The sequence below is a fragment of the Calonectris borealis genome, chromosome 5 (genome assembly GCF_964195595.1).
Source record: "Calonectris borealis chromosome 5, bCalBor7.hap1.2, whole genome shotgun sequence".
Lineage (NCBI taxonomy): Eukaryota > Metazoa > Chordata > Aves > Procellariiformes > Procellariidae > Calonectris > Calonectris borealis.
Genome location: NC_134316.1, coordinates 8,512,961 through 8,533,309, shown reverse-complemented (window position 1 = coordinate 8,533,309; position 20,349 = coordinate 8,512,961). Strand labels below are relative to the sequence as shown.

Here is a 20,349-nt window from a genome sequence, read left to right as displayed (position 1 = left end):
AAAATAAGAATCTTGAAAGCTTCAAGGCAGCTCTGAATAGCTTTGCCTGCCTGGAAGCTGGACAGGCATACATGTCTCCTATCTTATGTTCGTTGACACTAGTGCTGTAGCTTTAGAAGTCATTATTTACGTGGAAATGATGGAGTTTCTTAGCCAGTGGATGATTTACCATTGTCAGGAAGAAATGCACCAAAGTATTTGTCAGGAGTTGATGGAATTGATTTCCTGATGATTTAATATTAGTTATGTAAGCTGTCACTTTTTCCATGTCATATTTCTAAACCTCTCTCCCCCTTTTTGATTTCCTATTGTTTCCTTTTAGAAGTCAGAGAACACTGACATAAAGCAGCAGCAGCAGCATTGCAGCATATTGGTGTTTGCATGGAAAAGTTTAAAATTATTTTAAAATGTAATTTTTAGCTTCCTTTCTCCTTTCATATCAATATTCATACTCACTGAAGTCAGAGGGAAAAAGTTTTCAATGGCTGCTCTTCTTGAAAAAGTTCAGCAAAGAGAATTACCAGCTGGTAACTCATCTGGTCAGTGACAAGTCAGAGTTGCTGTCTTACAAGGCCACAACAGTCCCTGTTTCACTTCACTTCCTTTTTGCCTGGCTTTTATACTCTTCTTTTGCTCCACTAAATGAAAAGTCTGTTGCCGTCCCACGGAATAGTTTAGGCAGAGATGGAATTGCATGAAAGTAAGCAGGTTTTCTCCAGCCCTGAGGCTAATCTTTAAAGTAAGTTAGGAACTTCCGAATAAATTCCGGTTTGTATTCTTCTTCTGTGTTTCAAGTTGTAGTATAACGTTACTCCAAGCAGTTTCTAATTTAATTTAAATATTTCCAACTGTTTCACCACCCCTTTCAGAATTGTAATGTCTGTATTTGATGTGACTTCAGCAGTTCAGAGGGCAGTTTAAAGATGCTTTCCAATTACTCTAGGAAGCTTTACAAAATGATAACAAGCATTACAAGATGGCAGTGCCTGTTCTTGGTGATGAAATGTCTTCGACTGGAGTTAAATAAGCAAAACTAACTTAAAAAGCCCTGTAATGTAATTAATTCTAACTCTCAAGTAGCAATTTGATAAAGGAGAGAAATCTTTTTCATCTTTTTAACCTTTTGCTCTGTGGAAAAATAAGTATTTTATTTTCTAGCAAAAGAATTTAGGGAAATACTTAAAATTATAGAGAGTAATCAAGTCATAAACTAAATCATGCTTGGTTTTGTGTGTTTGTGTTGTTTGTTTTTTTTTTCTTCTGCAGCTTGTATATGAGTTTTTCATAAGATTTTTGGAAAGCCAAGAATTTCAGCCCAGCATTGCCAAAAAGTACATAGATCAGAAATTTGTATTGCAGGTAAGCTGATCTGTTTTCTTTAAGGCTTCATTTTGCTTTTGAAAAAAATTTCTTTAAAAAGATTTTGTTTAGAATTTGAAAGTGTAACTTTATTTGCAACAGAAAAAGGCTAAACAAGCATATACAATGAAAGTTTTCAATCTATGGAGGTAGAGAAATGTGTGTGTCTTTGTATGTCAGTCTCTGTTGCTATAGATGTATACAGTAGTTGGTTTGGCTGCAGTTTTGATACCTTAGTCAAAATATTTGACTTACTGGTTATGAGAGAGAGCTGAAACAGTAACTGTTGAAAAATGAAAGGTTTACTATCAAGTAGTTTAAAAATGCTGCTATCTAGAGAGGCTACTTAAACGCCAGTTTTAATGTGTCTTAATATTGTTAAAATATTTCTGTTGGAAGGGGAGAATATTTCTCCCTTCTATCTCTGCTGGAGAGCTGGCAATAGGGGCAGAAATTCATTAACAAAGCTATTCCCAGCACAGTACTGAAAACAGTGATGCTATAGTGGTCGGGGAGGAAGTAAATCAAAAGGCCATATAAAGTTCAAGCTCTATTAAAAGCATGGAAGAAGAAGTAGTGCCAATAATAAACAACATTGGCAAAGAATGGGTAGCTTTATTTTTGTAGTTTACTTGCCATCGTTATGGCTAAACGGAAGAGAGAGCCTCTGTCAGTCGGTCAGCTGGTAGCCAGGTATTTTACACGTTATTTCGTTTTCCTCCTCCTTGTGTACAAGCTAGGCTTCTTGTGCGCTTTGTTATTTCACTTGAAACTACAGTAGTCGGTCTTCTCTACTGAGGAATATTCGTCCAGGCCTTGACAGACGCCAGAACAGAGATGGCTGAAGGAAAATGTTTTCTGGGATAAGCCAGGAAACTCCACAGACACGACTTTTGTCTTCAGCTTTCGGGAATAGGCTCGTCTTGTGTTTTCTGTTCCCATCGTGAATTTTTGTATAACTGCGAAGTCAGAAAGAACTTTGTGTTTAATGCTGTCTATAGCTTGCTTTTGAAATCAGGGAAATTTAGAAAGGTTCCTACTTAGTTAGAAAAGGGAGTTTCCTTGCAGGCTGACACTTGAATAAAAGCCAAACTAGAAGTGGCAGGAGATACTCAGCATTTCTGAAGACCTTTCTCTCACCCCTTTGTCATGAAGCTTTTATCTTTCCCTGTAGCGCTCAGGCAATAAAAGTAGTGCTTTTACTGTCCTTGTATGTTATTCATATGAAGAATACCTGAGTAAACGTAGCTAAGAGAGCAATTTCTATCCTTAAATTCAAAGATTCAAAGAAGGGACTTCAATTTCCTTATTAATATCACAAGACCTTCTTCACCCTACGAAAGCAATGGGATATACTTATGTTTTTATTTTATCCATCTTCTAAATACAAAAGTGTTATTCATCTGGATCAAACCTCTGTGGTGGAGTTTCCTTTTTGTTCATCTAAATATTGATTTGAACAAGCGGGTGCACCAAGCTGATCATCCAGTACCTGGTGGAGATGTAATAATATGCATGAGGGGGTAATCACTCTTGACAGGTTTTACCAGACTGATTTTATTTTCCTTAGATATAGCAGGATTGCATTAGAAGGAATGCTTGTCTTTTACTTCAAAATCTAGAGAAAATAATTCCTAGATGTTCCTGTTACGTGCTGCTGAACTTGGTCATGACTGCTGGCATCTCACTCATGCCCTTTCTAGGCATTCAAACCTGTTACAGTTTGGCACAGGAGAATGGGTCTAAAACAAGGATTGTTTTGTTTTTTTTTTTTTTAATTAATCCTGTTAGTCTTTAATAAATTTACTAAATGAAAGAATGGTATCTACTGAAAGAGGGAAATTCGACATTTTGAAACCTACATATCTGAAAATGTATGATACGACAGTTCAAGTTCAGAAGAATTCTAAGAATGGTTAGGTGATGCTTTTTTATATATTGCTACGCACAGTGTGTCAATTCAAAATTCACATTTTTCTATAAAAAGTTCTGTTAAGCCTTATATATACATGCAAGCAGATACATTTCCATATGTATAAGTGTTTGTGTTTAGCCTGTAAGAACGGGGGTGTCCTTCCACTTATTGTATTTGTTGTGCGTCTAGAGTAACGGCCAAGAATCTGTGACTACAGATCACTTACATAGGAGACCAATTTGAGACTTAGGAACATTAAGCGTGTTCGGTGTTTCATGACACAAGTGTGACAGTCTTTGAAATCAGCTTTCTCTCTAAATTAATTTGTTTTTTAAAAATTTGAGGAACTTTAATGAAGTGTTTCTTAGCAGTAAGACTGCCTATATGAAAAATGATACAGTTTTTTTAATGGGCATTTTTCAATCTTTTTCTTGTTTGCTTGCTTTTTGCTTTTGTTTTTTGAATATAGATGTGTTTCTGGCTGTCAGCTGTATGTTTTGATAAAATGCTGTACTTAACAGTGTGACTGTTCGTTTCTGAAGCCTGCTTATATACAATCTGAAATGGTTGGCAGTGGTTGCTAAGAGACATACTGTTCAAATATATCCACAAGTGTCTGTTTTATGTATGTTGCTATTTTGGAAAATTTATGTCCCTTTTCTATGTATGTTTAGTGTCAGAATAATCAGGTAAATTATGGAAGTGTTCAGTTTATCCATAAAAATAAGACTTTATTGTTGAAACCTGATAACAAATTGGACATATCAAAATAATTGTCTCTCTTAAATGAGAGACTGAGTCTTAGTTCAGCAATGTTTCCACAGAGGATCTGTATAACAGGACTGGAAATATAAATATTTTGCTCCTAAAAGCAATCCAATAAGAAAATTAAAAACATAAGTGTTTCCAGCTGTTTGCTGTCTTTGGGTGAAATTTGCTATTTGGGGAAGGATGAGATGACTATTTATTTATTTAACTGTAGAACTAATTGAACAAAGCAATGTGTTTATAACCTTTGGAGGGCAGCTGACAAACCTCATTGTTCCCTCATGAAATTCCCACCACAGATTCTTACTGCAAGGAAAAGATAGTGGGATCTCATTACAAGCTACAGAAACATCCAAAACAATGAAGAAGAATACGTACATCAGTCCTAAACCTGGATGTTAGAAAGCAAAATCTCAGACAGCTTAACACTTTTAATCTTTTTCTGTCTTTTTTTCTTTTCCACCTCCTCAAACTTGTGTAGCAGTTTAACAGAGATCAGGTAGTATACATGCACTGACATATCTACTTATAATATGTATTTATAATTTATCTATTTGTGAATCCAAGATAATTTTGTTTTCTACCATTCCTGTAATAATTTTCTGACAGCATCTTAGACATTTGTAAGACCTCTTTGGCAAACTGTCTTTGTTTCTCATGCAGGACAGGTACTGGTTGACAGTTACTTTCTTTTTCATGCAAGAGAGATACTGATTGCTTATGATTACTGTCTTAAACTTCCCTATTTTCTGTGCATTTGTAGGGGGGCGTTGGTGGGGTTTTGGTTGGGTTTTTTTGTTTGGTTGGTTGGTTTGGTTTGTTTTTAAATAAAGTTTACCTTCTAATTTACTCCAAACGTCTGCCAGAATAGCCAATGTTGTGGTGTCAAAACAGATGAAGAAGAAGGGGTAGGGGGAAGCTCATACTTTTGTGGTAGAGGATTCAAAGGGAATACAAAGATCTGCAGGTGATATTCCTGCTGCTCATTTCGTGCCTTAGTTCTTAGAGGCAACTTCAGGTGTCAGTGTTGCGGGATATATTTTGGACAATACAAGATACCAGATGGTGTTCTCTTTTGACTTGAGTACCACATAATAATTTTGCTGTTTTAAAATCTTATTTAAGAGTTACTTAGTAAAGGTGGGTTTTCTGTTGGTGGTGTTTTTTTGTTTTTATTTTTGTTTTCTTTTTTTTTGTTTTTTTTTTTTTAAACTGGATATTGAAGTTACCATTTTGTTCAACCTGGAGGATTAATTCCCCATGATGCTTTGATTTGTGTCGATTGGTGGAGATCCTGTAACAGCAGATCCAGTGCTGGCATAGACTTCACTGTTGAGTCTTTCCACAGCATGAAGGCCATGCAATCACTAGGAAGGCTTAAGAGCTCATAATATGAGCAATTAGAAAAATGTGACCTTGACACAATGTTGTGGGAACAAAATATTAGAGCAAATGAGGATCTTTTAGTTCTGCGGAGTGAAGGAATGGTGGATGATAAGAGGCAAACTGTTTCATTTTGTAGAGATGACAGCATCAAAGAATTTATTTTATTTATTTTGGGGGAAAAGGAAGGCAGCATTTTGGAGCCAGTTAATCAAAAGTTTATTAGTTGTTTGAAGATTTCCAAAGTTTTGTTATGTCAGAAGTGGAAATTAATAAACTGAGTTTCATGATGTTGTGCTGGAGTTACAACAGATTTTTTTAATACTGTATTTTTACACCTTGGGTAACACGGATATCACATTCTTACGTGCATGTGCTTTCATGAATTTAACTTTTATATAGAAGTCTGTGTGTCATACTTGTCAAATGTCTACTGTTTCAGTTCTCTTTTTCCTTTAAACACAGCTGTTGGAGCTGTTTGACAGCGAAGACCCTCGAGAACGAGACTACCTAAAAACAGTCTTGCACAGAATTTATGGCAAGTTTCTGGGTCTTAGAGCATTTATCCGAAAACAGATTAATAATATTTTTCTACGGTAAGTTATGGGAGAAGTTAGTTTTCGCTTATGAACATTTTAGGAAACTGATATATTACTTATATTTAACTTTTCTTTTTTTAGATTTGTTTATGAAACTGAACACTTCAATGGCGTAGCTGAACTGTTGGAAATTTTAGGAAGGTAAATGAGTCTTTATTTATTATCTATCTCAAACTTCCCTTCAGGACACGTCAGAATAGCATTGGATTCGGAAAAAGTATTACTATAAGCCCTGATTCTGAAAACAGATGTGTGCACATGCTCATCTTTAAGCCCATTTGCAAATCTCTGTCACATCTTTGCCAAGAGTATATAATTGGATGCAAGTTACAGCCAAAAGTGTTGGATTGATTTTGTGTGTGTATATGTGTGTGTGTTAAATTTTGTGCACTTCATCCTTACGTGCTGCAGAATTGTTTTGTGGGGTTTTTTTTTGAGCACACTAACAGTGTGAATATTTTGAGTAAATCTAATTCTGGTAAGTTAATTACTCAAGAACACCTTGCTTACATGAACTTACAGACCAGATAGACAAGGTCTTATCTGTTTGGCAACAGGTTTGTGCAACTGTTTATATGATTATTCCTAAGTTGGAGCTCAGTTGCTACCTAGATATGTACTGCGCTGCTAATATAAAGCAGGACAAAAGTCAGCACTTGTTTACAAAAGGTATGAGCCTGCTATTTGTAAACAGGTGCTGACTACTAAATTATTTTAATCTAGAAAGTGCTTGTTCAGACCTCAAGAATGTTTTCTGTGATGATAACACTAACAAATATTTCTTTTCTAATTTCTAGTATTATCAATGGTTTTGCTTTACCTCTTAAGGCAGAGCATAAACAGTTTCTGGTGAAGGTGCTGATCCCTTTACATACTGTCAGGAGTTTATCACTCTTCCATGCACAGGTAGAAATTATAAAAATATTTTCTGCTCAGTTAGAATGAGATTTTTTTTTTTTAAGGTTGCTTTGGAAATTTAATTGCATAGCACATAAAAGGTGGGGGGAAAGTTTTGAAATGTGGAAAAAATGCAGTAATTTTTTTTTAAATTCATTTAATGTGCTTTGTATGATAAATGTTTTGCTTCTGTTCTGATTAGATAATTAAAAATGTAACAGGCATCTGTCATATTTTGGGGATTTTGTTTAGTAGTTAAACTCTCTCTTTAGGTTCTCTTCTCCGCTGTTTTCTCATTCTCACAAGTTTGCCTTTCCCATTCCCTCTCCCAAGAGGATGTTTGGGTTTCCTTAGTCTTGTGCTGTCAAGGCTCTTCTTCACCCTGGCAACTTTCTGAATACTAATACCCACATTTTTGCATAATCTTTAACATTCTGCCTCACAGATTTCTTAATACTGCGTTTATGCTCTCATATATCTTTTTATACAGCTTTCATGATGTAATTTTTCCTCTGATAAGTGATACCTGTTGCCTTTCTCTCTCATTTTCAGATAGTGCAGTCTTTCTTATGCTAATAAAGCTGTGCTTTCTAAATACGTTATTCTAGGTTTTAGCTGCGTTGGCTCATCTTGCAAGAGTTGTCGTGATTTTGCCGATGTATAAAATGTGTAAAAAGAGGCAGTTTCAGAGAATAACAGAAGCTTCAAAACATTGGTTGTATGACTGTATTTAGAATTTCAAGTTGCTCTGATTTTTATTGTATATGCTACTTGTCACTCTAATTTTTTTTGTAATGTGTTCTGTTGTTTCTTATGAACTGGATTTCTTATGAGTGGATTTGCACAGTGCAAACTATGCATCTCAGTTTAAAATTGGATGCAATTTGAGAAAGCTGTATAGCATCTTGAGTCTCTCTTTCTTTAAAAATTGTTTCTTTGTGGTTTTTTTATAGAAATGTTCTAACTTCATTTTCTTAAATCTTTACCTCTTCACAGCTGGCGTATTGCATAGTACAGTTTCTGGAGAAAGACCCCTCACTCACAGAACCAGTAAGTATTTCTTTCATACTTTTTTTTTGCATCATAAACGGCTTACCCTGTTGAGAGAAAAGTAAAAAATCTAACCTTTTTTTCCTTTTAATTTAGGTCATTAGAGGTTTAATGAAATTCTGGCCAAAAACCTGCAGTCAGAAAGAGGTAAGTGATATGCTAGTATTAACAAAGCATAAGAGTTATTTTATTCTACAAAATAATAGGCAGGGAATCTTCAAATGTTTCCAGGTAGATAGCACGTGCTGCAGTGGATCTTGGTATTAATTCTTGTAGGTGATTTTCCGTACTTGAATTCTGGTTTTTTGGACAGTTTTGACTATGAAGAGAAAAGTTTGATAACCATGTTTTCTATTCACAAAATAAGCACTGGTTCTTCTGCAAAGAATTTCTTTTTGTTTTGGAAAGGAGAAAATAAACATGGTTGAGGATAGATTGGAAAACTCTGTTAGATTTGGAATTGTTTATATGTAAGCGTAGTATTTTTTCAGGGAGGATGAAAGATATTTTATTGTCTCGCATTTACCTACTAAACATGTAAAAGATGCAGTTAGACATTTGCATTTTTATTTCAAATTCTTGATGCAAATCTGAGATTTTGTGACAAATGAGATTTTGTGACACAGCAAAACCGTTATTTTGAATGTTACTTCCAAAATTAAGAGACTCTCCTTAGTTAACAAAGTTTAAGCCTTGGCCAAATTCTTTGTCTGTGTGAGGCTAGGTTTTCAGCATGGATATAGTGGTGCAATTCTGAATTTTGTTGTAAAAGACTACTTTAAATACAGCATTTGCACACACTTGTCGTCCTTCTTTTAAGAGACTGAATCCAGAAGGTGCTAAAGGTAGAACTGATCACATTTTTTGAGAGAGGGTCTTGCTGAGCTAGTGAGGCTTCCATTTCTCCCTGAAGTGGTAGAATTTGAGGGTTACCAGCATTTTGCTGATCAAGATGATTCAGAGGTTTTATATTCAATGCTTCCTTCCTTATCTTTAGGTCATGTTCCTAGGAGAGCTGGAGGAAATCTTGGATGTAATCGAACCATCACAATTTGTCAAAATCCAGGAACCCTTGTTTAAACAAATTGCCAAGTGTGTCTCTAGCCCTCATTTTCAGGTCAGTGGTAGAGGTTATTGTTTGTATAGGACTGTGTAGTCTCAATTTCAAACGTAACACCCCCCAAATATAAATAATATTTTATGTTATGTGGTTTTAAATACTTGTCTTCTGGATTTCTATGGAAGAGGGTATGTTGCAGTGGAAGTTTAGTTCTGAGCTCCATGAATAACTTGTTAGATGTATCTGGGGTTACAGCACAGAACTTGCCATTCTGAGCCTCATAAGGCCTTAAACTGTATCCAAGCAGCCTTTGAGCCCTTCTGACTGTAGGTGACGGGTACTCACCGTATGGCCTTTGGACTGATAGACCACGTGGGATGTATTTGCTCCCTTTTTTAGCACAGTATTGTGCAGCGTTCTTGTTTTCCTACTTGCTTCCTTCTGTAAGGAGATGTCTGGTTAGAGGTGATAGAACCCATAGCCTGTTCTCTTCATATTGAGTAACGGGAAGAAGAGGAATTAATAGGATTTAAATTGAATCCTATATGAAGAGGAGAGTGTCTCCACATTAAGCTAGGTGACCTATCCTGGCAGAAAGGCAGATATGACTGTTTTCGGCTCTTCCTTGGACTACATTTGTTTTTAGCTTCCCTCCTACCCCCCGCCAAGCTCCTCCCCAAGGTGATTATTATCATTGGTACCTTCCCCACACTTAAGATCTCTCCTCCTTTATTCAGCCCGGCTACTGGGCCTTTCCCTGTCTCCTTCCTCTGGTATCCCAGCACTGCTCTCTTCCTTCTGACTGCAGTCACAGGATTGAGGGAAAGGGGCAATGGGAAGTCTTCTGCTCTCCCTTTCCCTCCACAGCTGCAGCATTAATGCAGTGTCTGCACCTGGTCTTCAGTGAGTAACAACATATCACTCAGGGGAAAGAGAGAGTGGATGCTGTGGGATCTGAATTATAGGATAAAAACTTAATTCCATTAATGCATGTTAAGCTACTGATTAAAGTAGAGTTTTAATTCCAAAGTTAATGATTCCCGTTAATTCATCTTTGTGAAATTTCTCTGTGATTTGTTTTTCCTTCAGCAAATTACAAAATTATAGGTATCTGAATTCCTGTTAATATTTTATTCCTTTGACTCAAAGGTGGCCGAAAGAGCGCTGTATTATTGGAATAACGAATACATCATGAGTTTGATAGAGGAGAATTCAAATGTTATACTTCCCATCATGTTTTCCAGCCTTTATAGGATTTCTAAAGAACACTGGAATCCGTAAGTTTTTGCCATTACACTTTATCTTACCATTTGACATACCACTGATAAACTTAGGGAATGTCTGCTCAAGAACCTCTGAATGGGAGAGATCCAAATTCAAAGCTGGCATGAGGAGGTGCAACTCTGTTAATGCCAATATAAATTAGTCTATATTTGAGCTTGTCTCAAAATGTTTTTAATTATCTGGTATGTGTACAAAAATCAGTACCTTATGGGATAAAAATAGATCTTCTTACAAGTTGGGAAAAAAGGGAAATTAGATGGTACATTGTTATTGAATAAAAAGTGCTGCTCATCAAGCATTTCTCCTACGCGGTTTTTGATAAACTGGTTAACACCTTAAGTCTGATTGTAAATTGTCTGGAAGAATATCGCTTGGCATTAATAAAGCTTTGTGGCTGTATCATGGATGATATTGATACCTCTGGTAGACCTCTGGTACTGGCATTTTTCTAAACACCTATGAAGCATGTAGACATCAGTATATTCTTAGATTGGTTTTTTTTTCCTAAATTTATTTAAATACAACTGTTCTCTATTATGCACAGTAATAGAGCAATTGCTTCATATTGATATCCTGTTAATTCGGCATTTTTATTTTTAAACTGAATGACCTAGTAGAATGTGTCTTAATAAAAAATACTAATACAGTTAGATTGCATGTATTCTTTCTAAGTCAACATGGTTACCGTTTAGTAAACTCAGTATTTTTAATGAGCTGTGCTACATTCAGGTCCCAATTGCTTTAAGACCTTCCTGTAAAGTATTTGTAAAATATTTCATCTTTTCAAACATTAGTCTTTTTGTCCTGTACCTAGCCAAACCCTCAAGTTTGTGTGCTTACATGATGAATCTAATCATAGAATCATACAGGTTGGAAAAGACCTCTAAGATCATCGTGTCCAACCGTCAACCCAACACCACCATGCCCACTACACCATGTCCCTAAGGGCCTCATCTACACGTCTTTTAAATACCTCCAGGGATGGTGACTCCACCACTTCCCTGGGCAGCCTGTTAATGCTACTAGAAAGCTTCTGTAACTAATGTTGGTCATAAAAAGACACTTTCTATGGCATAGTACCACATTACCAGTCTCCAGCCTGCCCATGCTCCTGCCCAACCTTTTATGCTATGCACAGGGATGCTTCTGGTAATGAGAATATTCCAGTATCCCAGTTCACAGAGTTTTCATACCCGCGGAAATTTTGTACCTTTGACCCACAAGCCAGGTTAAGACACATGTAAAATAAAGAAGGTATTTAAAGAATTTTTATATTTATAAGAACATTTCTAAATGTAGGCAACAAAAATGAAAGTTTATTGAAAGAGGTGAATGATAGACAGGGGTGTGTGGGAAATATAGTTTCTCTGCTATATAGGTTAGCTCCAAAGGTTCCTGGCACCTGTAATGTTGATTCACTGCTTCCTGGCTGTAGAGCTGTTTCTTAAGCAGCCCCGTGTCTGAGTATGACAACCACAGTAGTGGATCAGGAACTGGGATCTCTTGATTGATAATCTATTCCAAATTCTTTGAAAGTTTTTTAGATTTGTTCCTTTCCCTTCTCCCTTTTCAGTTGCTTTGTTTTTTCTTTATCTTCAACTCTGCCAGAAAGGAATTTTGACCTTTAGATAATCAGACTATTGGCAGACCCATCTTACTTTGGAAATTCTAGTATATTTTAGGTTAGTTATCTAGTCAGATGGTATAAAAGAGTAAACTGATTCCACCTTTTTTGAACCTTTGTGGGACAGAATGCCTTTTTGAAATGATTATTATTATACATCATTTTTTCCTCTATGAACAGATCATGACTCTCAAGTTTTATGCAATTAAGCAACTCGAATTCAAATAACTAGTAGCGTATTGGCTCTTGGGTAAGGTCAGGAACAGCAGTAAGCAAAGTAGGCAAAAGTTAGAGAGAGAGAGAGAGATAGATGCACTTTTTTTTTATTATATATACAGACAGAGTTTTACGCAGATACTGCAGCACTCATCTGATTTGTGGTTTTTTTAAAGAGTTTTTTGCTCTACCAAAGTGAAAATATGAAATGTATGAGTACAAGAAAATCGCTCTTGAAATACAACCTTTTATTTTGCATAGATGTACTGAATATTCAGCTTCATAGAAAAATCATAAGGAAATATGAATCACTCCTATTTCATTTTTAAATTCTATTCCTTCTGCCAGCATTGATGATTTGAATCCCTGGAGTTGCATTCAGAATTGCAACATGAGGGAAGAGTCTGTAGTTATATGTAATAGCTTTCTGTTGTTACCTTTTACCCTAGAGTTTTGGTTTGCTCCATTTAAGTAGTCAGTAGAGACATGAAAGCTGATTCTCACCTTTAAATATGTTAATCAAAAGTCGTTTCACTGAAATCAAAGAATTTACATTATGATACTTGCAAGAGCAGAATTGGTCACAGAAATGCTGGTGAGAGAAGACACTTTTATTTCACGTTTGATTTCACCTGAAACTAATAGACTCCTTTCTTTTTTCTTTTTTAATGTTTCACAGGGCTATTGTGGCTTTAGTCTACAATGTGTTGAAGGCATTTATGGAAATGAACAGCACCATGTTTGACGAGCTGACAGCCACTTACAAGTCAGATCGTCAGCGGTAACTTTTTAAAGCTTTTTTTGTCAGCTGTGCATAAGGCCTGCTGTTTGGTTTTTCCCTTACACTCAGATGCAATTGCATAATCTCACACATAATAGACACAATGCCTTATTTTTCCCCTTGCATGCTCTTTAGCCTTCTCCTTGCAAGATGTAAGATAATATCATGTACAGGTTGTTCTTTACCCTTTATGAAATACAGTACACATTGCGTTGCTTGGGAATCTGCATTCCTCATGGAATTCCTTTTGACTCTGCATTCCAAAAGACTTAAACGTATCAAGATCTTCAGTAATAAAAGAAAAACAAGGGTTTAAAGATAATGCTTTGCTTAAAGAATTCAAAAAAGTTACACTGAGGTTTGGAAAGAGACATGAGATTTTGATTTGATTTTCCAAACTACTGTTCGTAGGCTAGATGTGGTCTTAAAGCAAAGAGGCATCTCTCAACCCTTTCATTTCTTATTTAGAGGTCTTGCTGTATCTGCGTCTTTTAGTATGGAGGATTCATTACATACACCACTCATATGATCATTAGTTCCACCCTAGTAGAATGCTGTTTGTATTTTCTCCTATTTTCCTTAATCTTCATTTTCCAGTTATAGTGCAGCATCTTTTCTCAAAAGTTTCAGCTTATCCAAAGCATCAGGTGAAAAAAATGAGGAAACTTCAGGAACTCTGAACAGTTTGCAAGTTCATTTAAGTCACACTTTTCTGTGACTCAGGGTTCCCCCAAGCAAAGCAAAGGGTACTGTATGTTGTCAGGCTTTGTTAGGTTAATATAGTCTCTAAAGTCTCTTGGAGGCCATATTATTTTTTGTATTGTGTGACTGGAGTCACACTGTCCTTTTGTTCTGCTTCGTTGTTGTAAAATACAAAGTTTTGTACACAAAAAATCTACACTTTACAGGTTAGTTCATTAACACAGTATTTTACTTTTAGAGACTTGGATATATATTTGAGCTAAGATGCCAGAGGAATTCTAGATAGGTGTTGATAAATAAGGCTCAATCTGCTAGTGCAGTTGAGACAACACTGCGTGGTTTTCTAGCAGAAAAGGCAGAGAATCTTAGGATTGGTCATCTAATCCAGCCGTTTACTGAGGGAGCTCAGTGGCTTAAATCAATTTGCGACTGCACTTTGCCCCTTAAGATGAGGAACTCTGTTGTTAACAAGACCAGACACTATAGTAGTAGGTCCCATGTCTGGATAATGGGTGAGGTTTATTGACTGAACTGCACAAAGAATTTTTCTTGCACCTACTGACATTGTATCTCCTATCAAGGCTATCCTATCAACCATTTCACCATTTTTATTTACTACTTACAATTTTAAAACATGTAAATACCGGAATGTATAAACTGGGATATTTACCTTAATGTTTACAGAAAATCTTTAGCATCTTAATAAAACCACATTTCAAAAGGGTAGCTTTCATACCACTTAAAGCTTGAGGAGAAATATGTTCAATATTAATGACTATGATAGGTCAAATACGTAAGTTGGATGAGGTGATCATCCTCTAACAGTCTTTTAGGTAAGCAGGCATATATCTCATAATGATTAGAAGATAAATATTGGTAAGTAGCCTGAAAATGTCAGGCTATTTCACTTATTCTTATATTTAATTTTAAATACTTTCTAGTGACAGTGGGCTCCTTTTTTTTTTTCTTTTCTTTACTGTTCTTTAGGGATTTATCTGAAAGTTGTTTGTATTTTTTGTATTTTTAAAATACTCTTGCAAATGTTAGGTTAGCTGTTTAATTTTATCAAATCAGCCATTAAAGTCTTTGTTAAAGCAAATGCTTCATAGATCTTCTTGAGGAATTTGGTAAGGAAAAAAAAAAATCACTGAACGAAAGACACATCTTGTAACTTGAACTTTCCCTTGGCTGGTGCCTAAGCTGTATGAAAGCCACTAGTCAATATAAGTAATAACAGTGATTCTAAAAGGATAAAGGAATGCTTGTTCTAAAGAGTAACTGTTATTTATAAGATTAAAAAAATACCTTGCTTAAATAAATAAACTTGAAAATAATTAAATGCAAGTTAATCCTGAAATGTTGATTTTTATAATCATGATATATTTGTTCCATAATAAAAGTCCACTGCATTTTTTTTTTCTGTATTATTACAAATGACTGTCTATGAACACTGTCACTTTGTTCAGGTTACATTTTATGTTCTTTTCCTACTGCTTTGTTTAGTGATATTTATGTAGATAAGGAAAAGAAAAAAAAAGAAAAAAATATTTACAAAAATCAAATATATGTTAGGAAAATTGCAGTTGTGCTCAACAAAATTAGTGCTGCTAATTAATGTCAACTATATAATTTTTAACATAAATATTCTACAGTCTTCTCTCCTGCTAACTCTTTGTTTTATTTCATCTGTTAGTGAGAAGAAGAAAGAGAAAGAGCGTGAAGAACTTTGGAAAAAACTGGAGGATTTGGAATTAAAGAGAGGTCTTAGACGTGATGGAATAATTCCAACTTAACAAAAAAACAAAACAGCATTATTAACCTGTGGAGTCACACATTTATGTAGTAGAAGATGGAGCAACAGTTTTCTGTATTGTGCAACTTTACAGTAGATTTCACATTTGTTTCATTATTACAACAGCACTGTATATACCTGTCTCTAAGTAAAGGAAAAAAATAAGGACTTTAATCCAAAGTTTGGACAGCAGATGGACTTCTCAGAACTTTGCAAACATAATCATTGTTTTAACCCTTCTTTAAAACCAGTCTTCAAAGATCTGTTGATGAAAATTGCGATGTCAAATTCCATTGTCAGGACCTGTTCCTTATTTATCGTTAGCAGAGAGTGTAATACAACTTTCAAATGTGAACAATCTTAAAATTTAGCTTGTCTTTCTGCTAAACTGTTAAGTGTATTTATAGTAAAGGAGAAAAAAAGACTGTCATTTCCTTATGAGTTTGTGTAACATCCTCCTTCTCTGGATAACTTTACTGTAATTTGACTTTTTTTCCTTTTGCACATCTTCATAAGTTGAATGTCCATTCAGATCAGGGCCATGAAAAACATAGGTCCTGAATAAAAGTTTTGTTTACTGGTGTGAGCATTTTTTTAGTACCAGGCTGTCTCTGGTGCTTCCTTAATTTGAACATTAGGAGTTAAACAACAAGTAGGTGATAAACATAGTAGGAAAGGGAGCTTTGGATTCATGCACCTATTTATTGCAAATCCAAATTAGTGTCCACAATCCTTTAAAAATGGGCAGTGGTAACACCCTGGACGTCAGTACCTAACCAGTATTAGTGATATGGCATTGGACACACATACCAGAGTTGTTTTAGAAATACTAATTGCTAAATTATTACAGTATGTTTTTATTGGACCATTTTGAAAGAATAAAGACAAACGCTAAACAGTGCAGGCATGAAATTGATCTCCAGTGGTCATGGATCTAATTGGAAATTGAGTTGAGATAGCAGTTTGGACTGTTTGGAGTTGTTGCCTTACTTTTTAATATGTATTTATAAAGTGTTCCAGCAAAAGAGGATGTAGCCTCTAAGAAACATACTATAGTGGTTTTGTGGTTCTAGTACTATTACTCATCACAGTACCAGCCCTATGGTCTTAGCTGGAAAGGATTCTGGATAATATACTTCTGCATTCTCATCTGGATGCTCATTCCTAACTACTGTATTTGTTACCAAAAGTGGTTCTACAAATGCTACTGAAAAAAATTCTGGAAATCCTAATGTTCTGAGTATTAATAATAAAGTTTAAAATGCTTTTATATCAAAGGTGCATTGTGACCAAATTGTTTAAAACAAAAGAAAAAAAAATACAAAAACAAAGAAGAGGGCTGTATTATAAGTATACATTATTGGCTATCTGCTTTGTATTTGAAAGTGGAATCTTACATCTTTGGTAGGTAAAATGCTGATAAGACTTATGTACAGTATATATTTAGCTAATGCAGTTGCATTATTATATACCGAAAGGTATGTGTTTCAGGATTTTTCTCCAGGATGCTTTTGAACTGTTATAGACATATGACAACAGTGAATTGATAATCCTAAACCATCAATCCAGCAGTATTTACAGTATAAAACTGAATTGGTGTTCATGAGTCTTTGTGATAGTTGCAAACATGAATTTATGACCTGTTGCCATTGATAGAAATACAGTATAAATACAAGCTTGTATATTTTTCTTCCTACCATTTAAATATACAGTAGGATTTGAAGTTTTCATGTTTTCAGGCACGGAAAAGAGGTAAAAAAGAATTCCCTTCTAGACTACTGACTGTTTCAGGATTATCAGGTCACAGTTTGTACTCCTGGGTCTACACACACAAATGTTGTAAACTCAACAATTTTGTAAAAACCTGGCACTGTTAATTCTGGAAAAAAAAGCGGAACTAGTCATACGCAACACCAAACACAACATGGTTTAGTGGGATTAATATGACCTTCTTTTAAGAACACGGACTGGGACGCAATGTAAAGTAGGCAGTTACTGTCATAGTTGAAACATTTTATTTTAAAGTGCTGAAGCAAAGGTGCAAGCTGAGATACTGAAGATTAAATAAATTTATAACAAATCATGTCCCTTAGCCCATTGATTTTGACAGTCTTTTATTTCTGTTACCAAAAAATATTTGCTAGTGTGATTTCTGTGTGAAATGATCATGCTTTACAAGAGGGTGGACTTAAACTCATGCTTAAAGACTGTGTTTAGTTGTGAAAAACTGAGATAGAATGGAGGAAAAAAGATTAATGTTTTCCACCTGGTGGAGTGAAACACAACAATGTGAAATTAGAAAAAGCACCTTGTCCTGTACTTAGAGTTTAGGTGAGTGTTGTTTGTTCATAACTATTTTTGGTTTTGACATGACATTCTGGTATTGATCATACAAAACTGATGAGAACCTGATGGGTTGCAATATTTTGTTACCTCTGATGTTACCTCTGATGTGGGGATAGTGGGGAGTATCTAAAGTTTATAGATGATTTATCACTTCCGAGAAGGAATGTTTCGTTAAAGTGAATGAGACGATGTGATATTAGTCACTTGACTCTAAAAGGCTGATACGACACTAGGTTGCACTGTGCGATGTACGAGAAGAAGCACTTGCCACAATGATACGACCGTACCCCCGGGATCCGCTGTTTGCCGCAATCCAGATGCGATGTCCTGCCACTCTGCAGAGCTCCCATTGGTATCAGTTGGAGTTGTAGGCAAAGAAGGCGGCAGCGTATGGGCCCAAGTGTGATCAGTGCGTCTATTTAATTATGCTTTCATTTGCTTCTTGAGTTCCAGGAACTACCTTTATTTGTGTAAATGTTTTTATTAACAGCTCGTACAGCAGTTGTTGGGTGGTCACTCGTGTCCTGTACCATATTGGTTTCAGGAGAAAGGATTGAATGCTCTCTGGTAAGAGGAAAGAGCTGCATTTTCAATACTAGGGCATTGTATCAGGTCATGGGGATATAACAACTGTAAAAGTAAAGTTCCTCTCATATACTTTAAATTGAGCACACATTGCTTTCTTCATCTTGCAAGTCTCCCTTATTGTTTTCCTTTCATTGCTTTTGAGTGTTTTTTGTCTCTCTTCCAAAGGTTGGAATGCTTTAAATAAAAGTATTCTAATGCCATTGGAGCGTTCACTAGCAGGGTTACAGTAAATTTAATCTTGGTTTTGTTAACATAAATAAAAGGATTTAATTTATTTTTTTATCTCCGCCTATATATGGAAAAATCGAGGGTGTTAGAGCCAAGAATTGCTTGAGTAAGAAATGCAGCAGCTGTACTTACATTATACGTGCGTAAGTACAGCCTCAGGCTCTCTCACTCTATGGAAAGGAAAATACATTAGGAGCTTTAAAAACCTCTTTTTTGTTTTGTGAGAGGGGGAAAGACTAGATTCTTCTCCCCCCAAATAAAACCGAAATAATTTGCTTTTAGTTCTGTCTTGGAAAACAGAGATGGCCTTTTCTCTAATTGTGTAACAGTACCATCCCAAAGCAGCTGCCCTAAAACGAGACAAAGGTGACAATGTGCAAGATTGAAGAATGTGTTTATTTACATGTGGCTTTTTTATTTTGGCTCACCTGCTTCCCTCAGCAGCTCTGGAGTGAGCCACGAATTAGTTTTTCCAGTTGGTATGTGCAGCAGATTTTGTATAGCCCAGTTTTTTGTTCTGAAGTCTATGAAACAGTATCTTGAAACAGGATGGAACTAATTTTGATTGAAAACTTATCCAAGTGTTGCTTCCCATCCACAGGAGCATACACTTTTTATCATGACCTCTCTGAATACAAGTTTTTGTTATTTGGATCACTTACTGTAAATATGTTGTATTCATAACCTCATGTAATGATGAGGAGTTTTCAAATATAAATAGTACCGATACATTTCTTGTTGTTGTCCTATTTTTGATTGTAGTATAGCGAATGACCTGTCATGCTTTTTGTTTCAAGGTTAGCATTAGATTCATAGATCTTAATATTTTAGCATTTCATTGTTTAAGCAGGAGAGGGCAGCAAAAGTTCATTTTTCCCCATAGGAATGCTCTGGTCCATTACTGTTTTTAAACTTAGATGCATTTAACTATCTGTGGGTAGGGGGGAAAAATGAAACATTTTTTATATATATTAAAAGGTGCATATGAAAATATATAGACTGGTCCAACCAGACTGTGAAAATGTCTTCTACTCTACATCCAAGTAATAATAAAAGAAAAATACCTTCCACCTCTGGATAAAGTACAAGCAGGTCTTAAGCTCTTGGATTCAAATGTCGTTCTTTGGAAATAACTTACTTTCTTAAAAATGGTATCAAAGAAACTCGAACTCAATGGTGCTCCCAGCTATAAATGTGTAATCTTCCTCTTTTGCACATGCTCAAGAGGCTCTGTACTGTGGGTGCATCTAAATAAAGAAGCAATGAAGTGTTTTCCAGGTGCTTGGCTTTTTTTTCCACCTCCTCCCGTCTAAACTTCATGTACCTTTGCAACAGTGAACTTCCAGCGATCAGGTATCCATTCGCATGTATTAAATGTAAGGACACTTGTCTGAGGAAAAAAAAAGCCCAAACAATGATGTGGTAATTTAAGTTTCTGCCAGAATTACCATAGTAAATGCTCAGTTTTCATTAAGTTTTTTTTTCTTTGAAGGTCCTCTCCTGATGATGAGCATCCTCGTACTGCACACAACCATGCCTGTGAGGGAGGTAAAGAGCAGTGGATACAGAAAAGAGGCATTAGAGCCACAAATGTTCTTTATAAACCCTTTGAGCCTTACACTTCGCAGCTGGTGAAGGAACTTGTTCTTTTATAGCATCATTCTACTGTTTCAGTCCTCATGCTACTCTGCCTTGCAGTTTGGAAGCGAAGAGAAAGGCTTAAGATGGTTATGTACGTGGGAAACACCCTCTGGAGA

At 35.7% G+C, this 20,349-nt stretch overlaps 1 protein-coding gene across 3 annotated transcripts in view; it reads left to right on the top strand.

Moving 5' to 3' along the window:
* The window catches only part of PPP2R5E (protein phosphatase 2 regulatory subunit B'epsilon), a 76,251-nt gene extending 59,521 nt beyond the window's left edge, over positions 1-16,730 (top strand). For 2 of the 3 annotated variants that reach the window (XM_075150892.1, XM_075150891.1), the window contains exons 5-14: positions 1,267-1,359; positions 5,891-6,021; positions 6,106-6,165; positions 6,822-6,930; positions 7,918-7,971; positions 8,068-8,118; positions 8,969-9,088; positions 10,181-10,308; positions 12,835-12,936; positions 15,332-16,730. In XM_075150892.1, coding sequence (XP_075006993.1) covers positions 1,267-1,359; positions 5,891-6,021; positions 6,106-6,165; positions 6,822-6,930; positions 7,918-7,971; positions 8,068-8,118; positions 8,969-9,088; positions 10,181-10,308; positions 12,835-12,936; positions 15,332-15,431 — 948 coding nt within the window. In that variant the 3' untranslated portion in view covers positions 15,432-16,730. The remainder of the gene's footprint in view (positions 1-1,266; positions 1,360-5,890; positions 6,022-6,105; positions 6,166-6,821; positions 6,931-7,917; positions 7,972-8,067; positions 8,119-8,968; positions 9,089-10,180; positions 10,309-12,834; positions 12,937-15,331) is intronic. The other variant, XM_075150893.1, reaches the window with a different exon arrangement.
* The last annotated feature ends 3,619 nt before the right edge of the window (positions 16,731-20,349 follow it).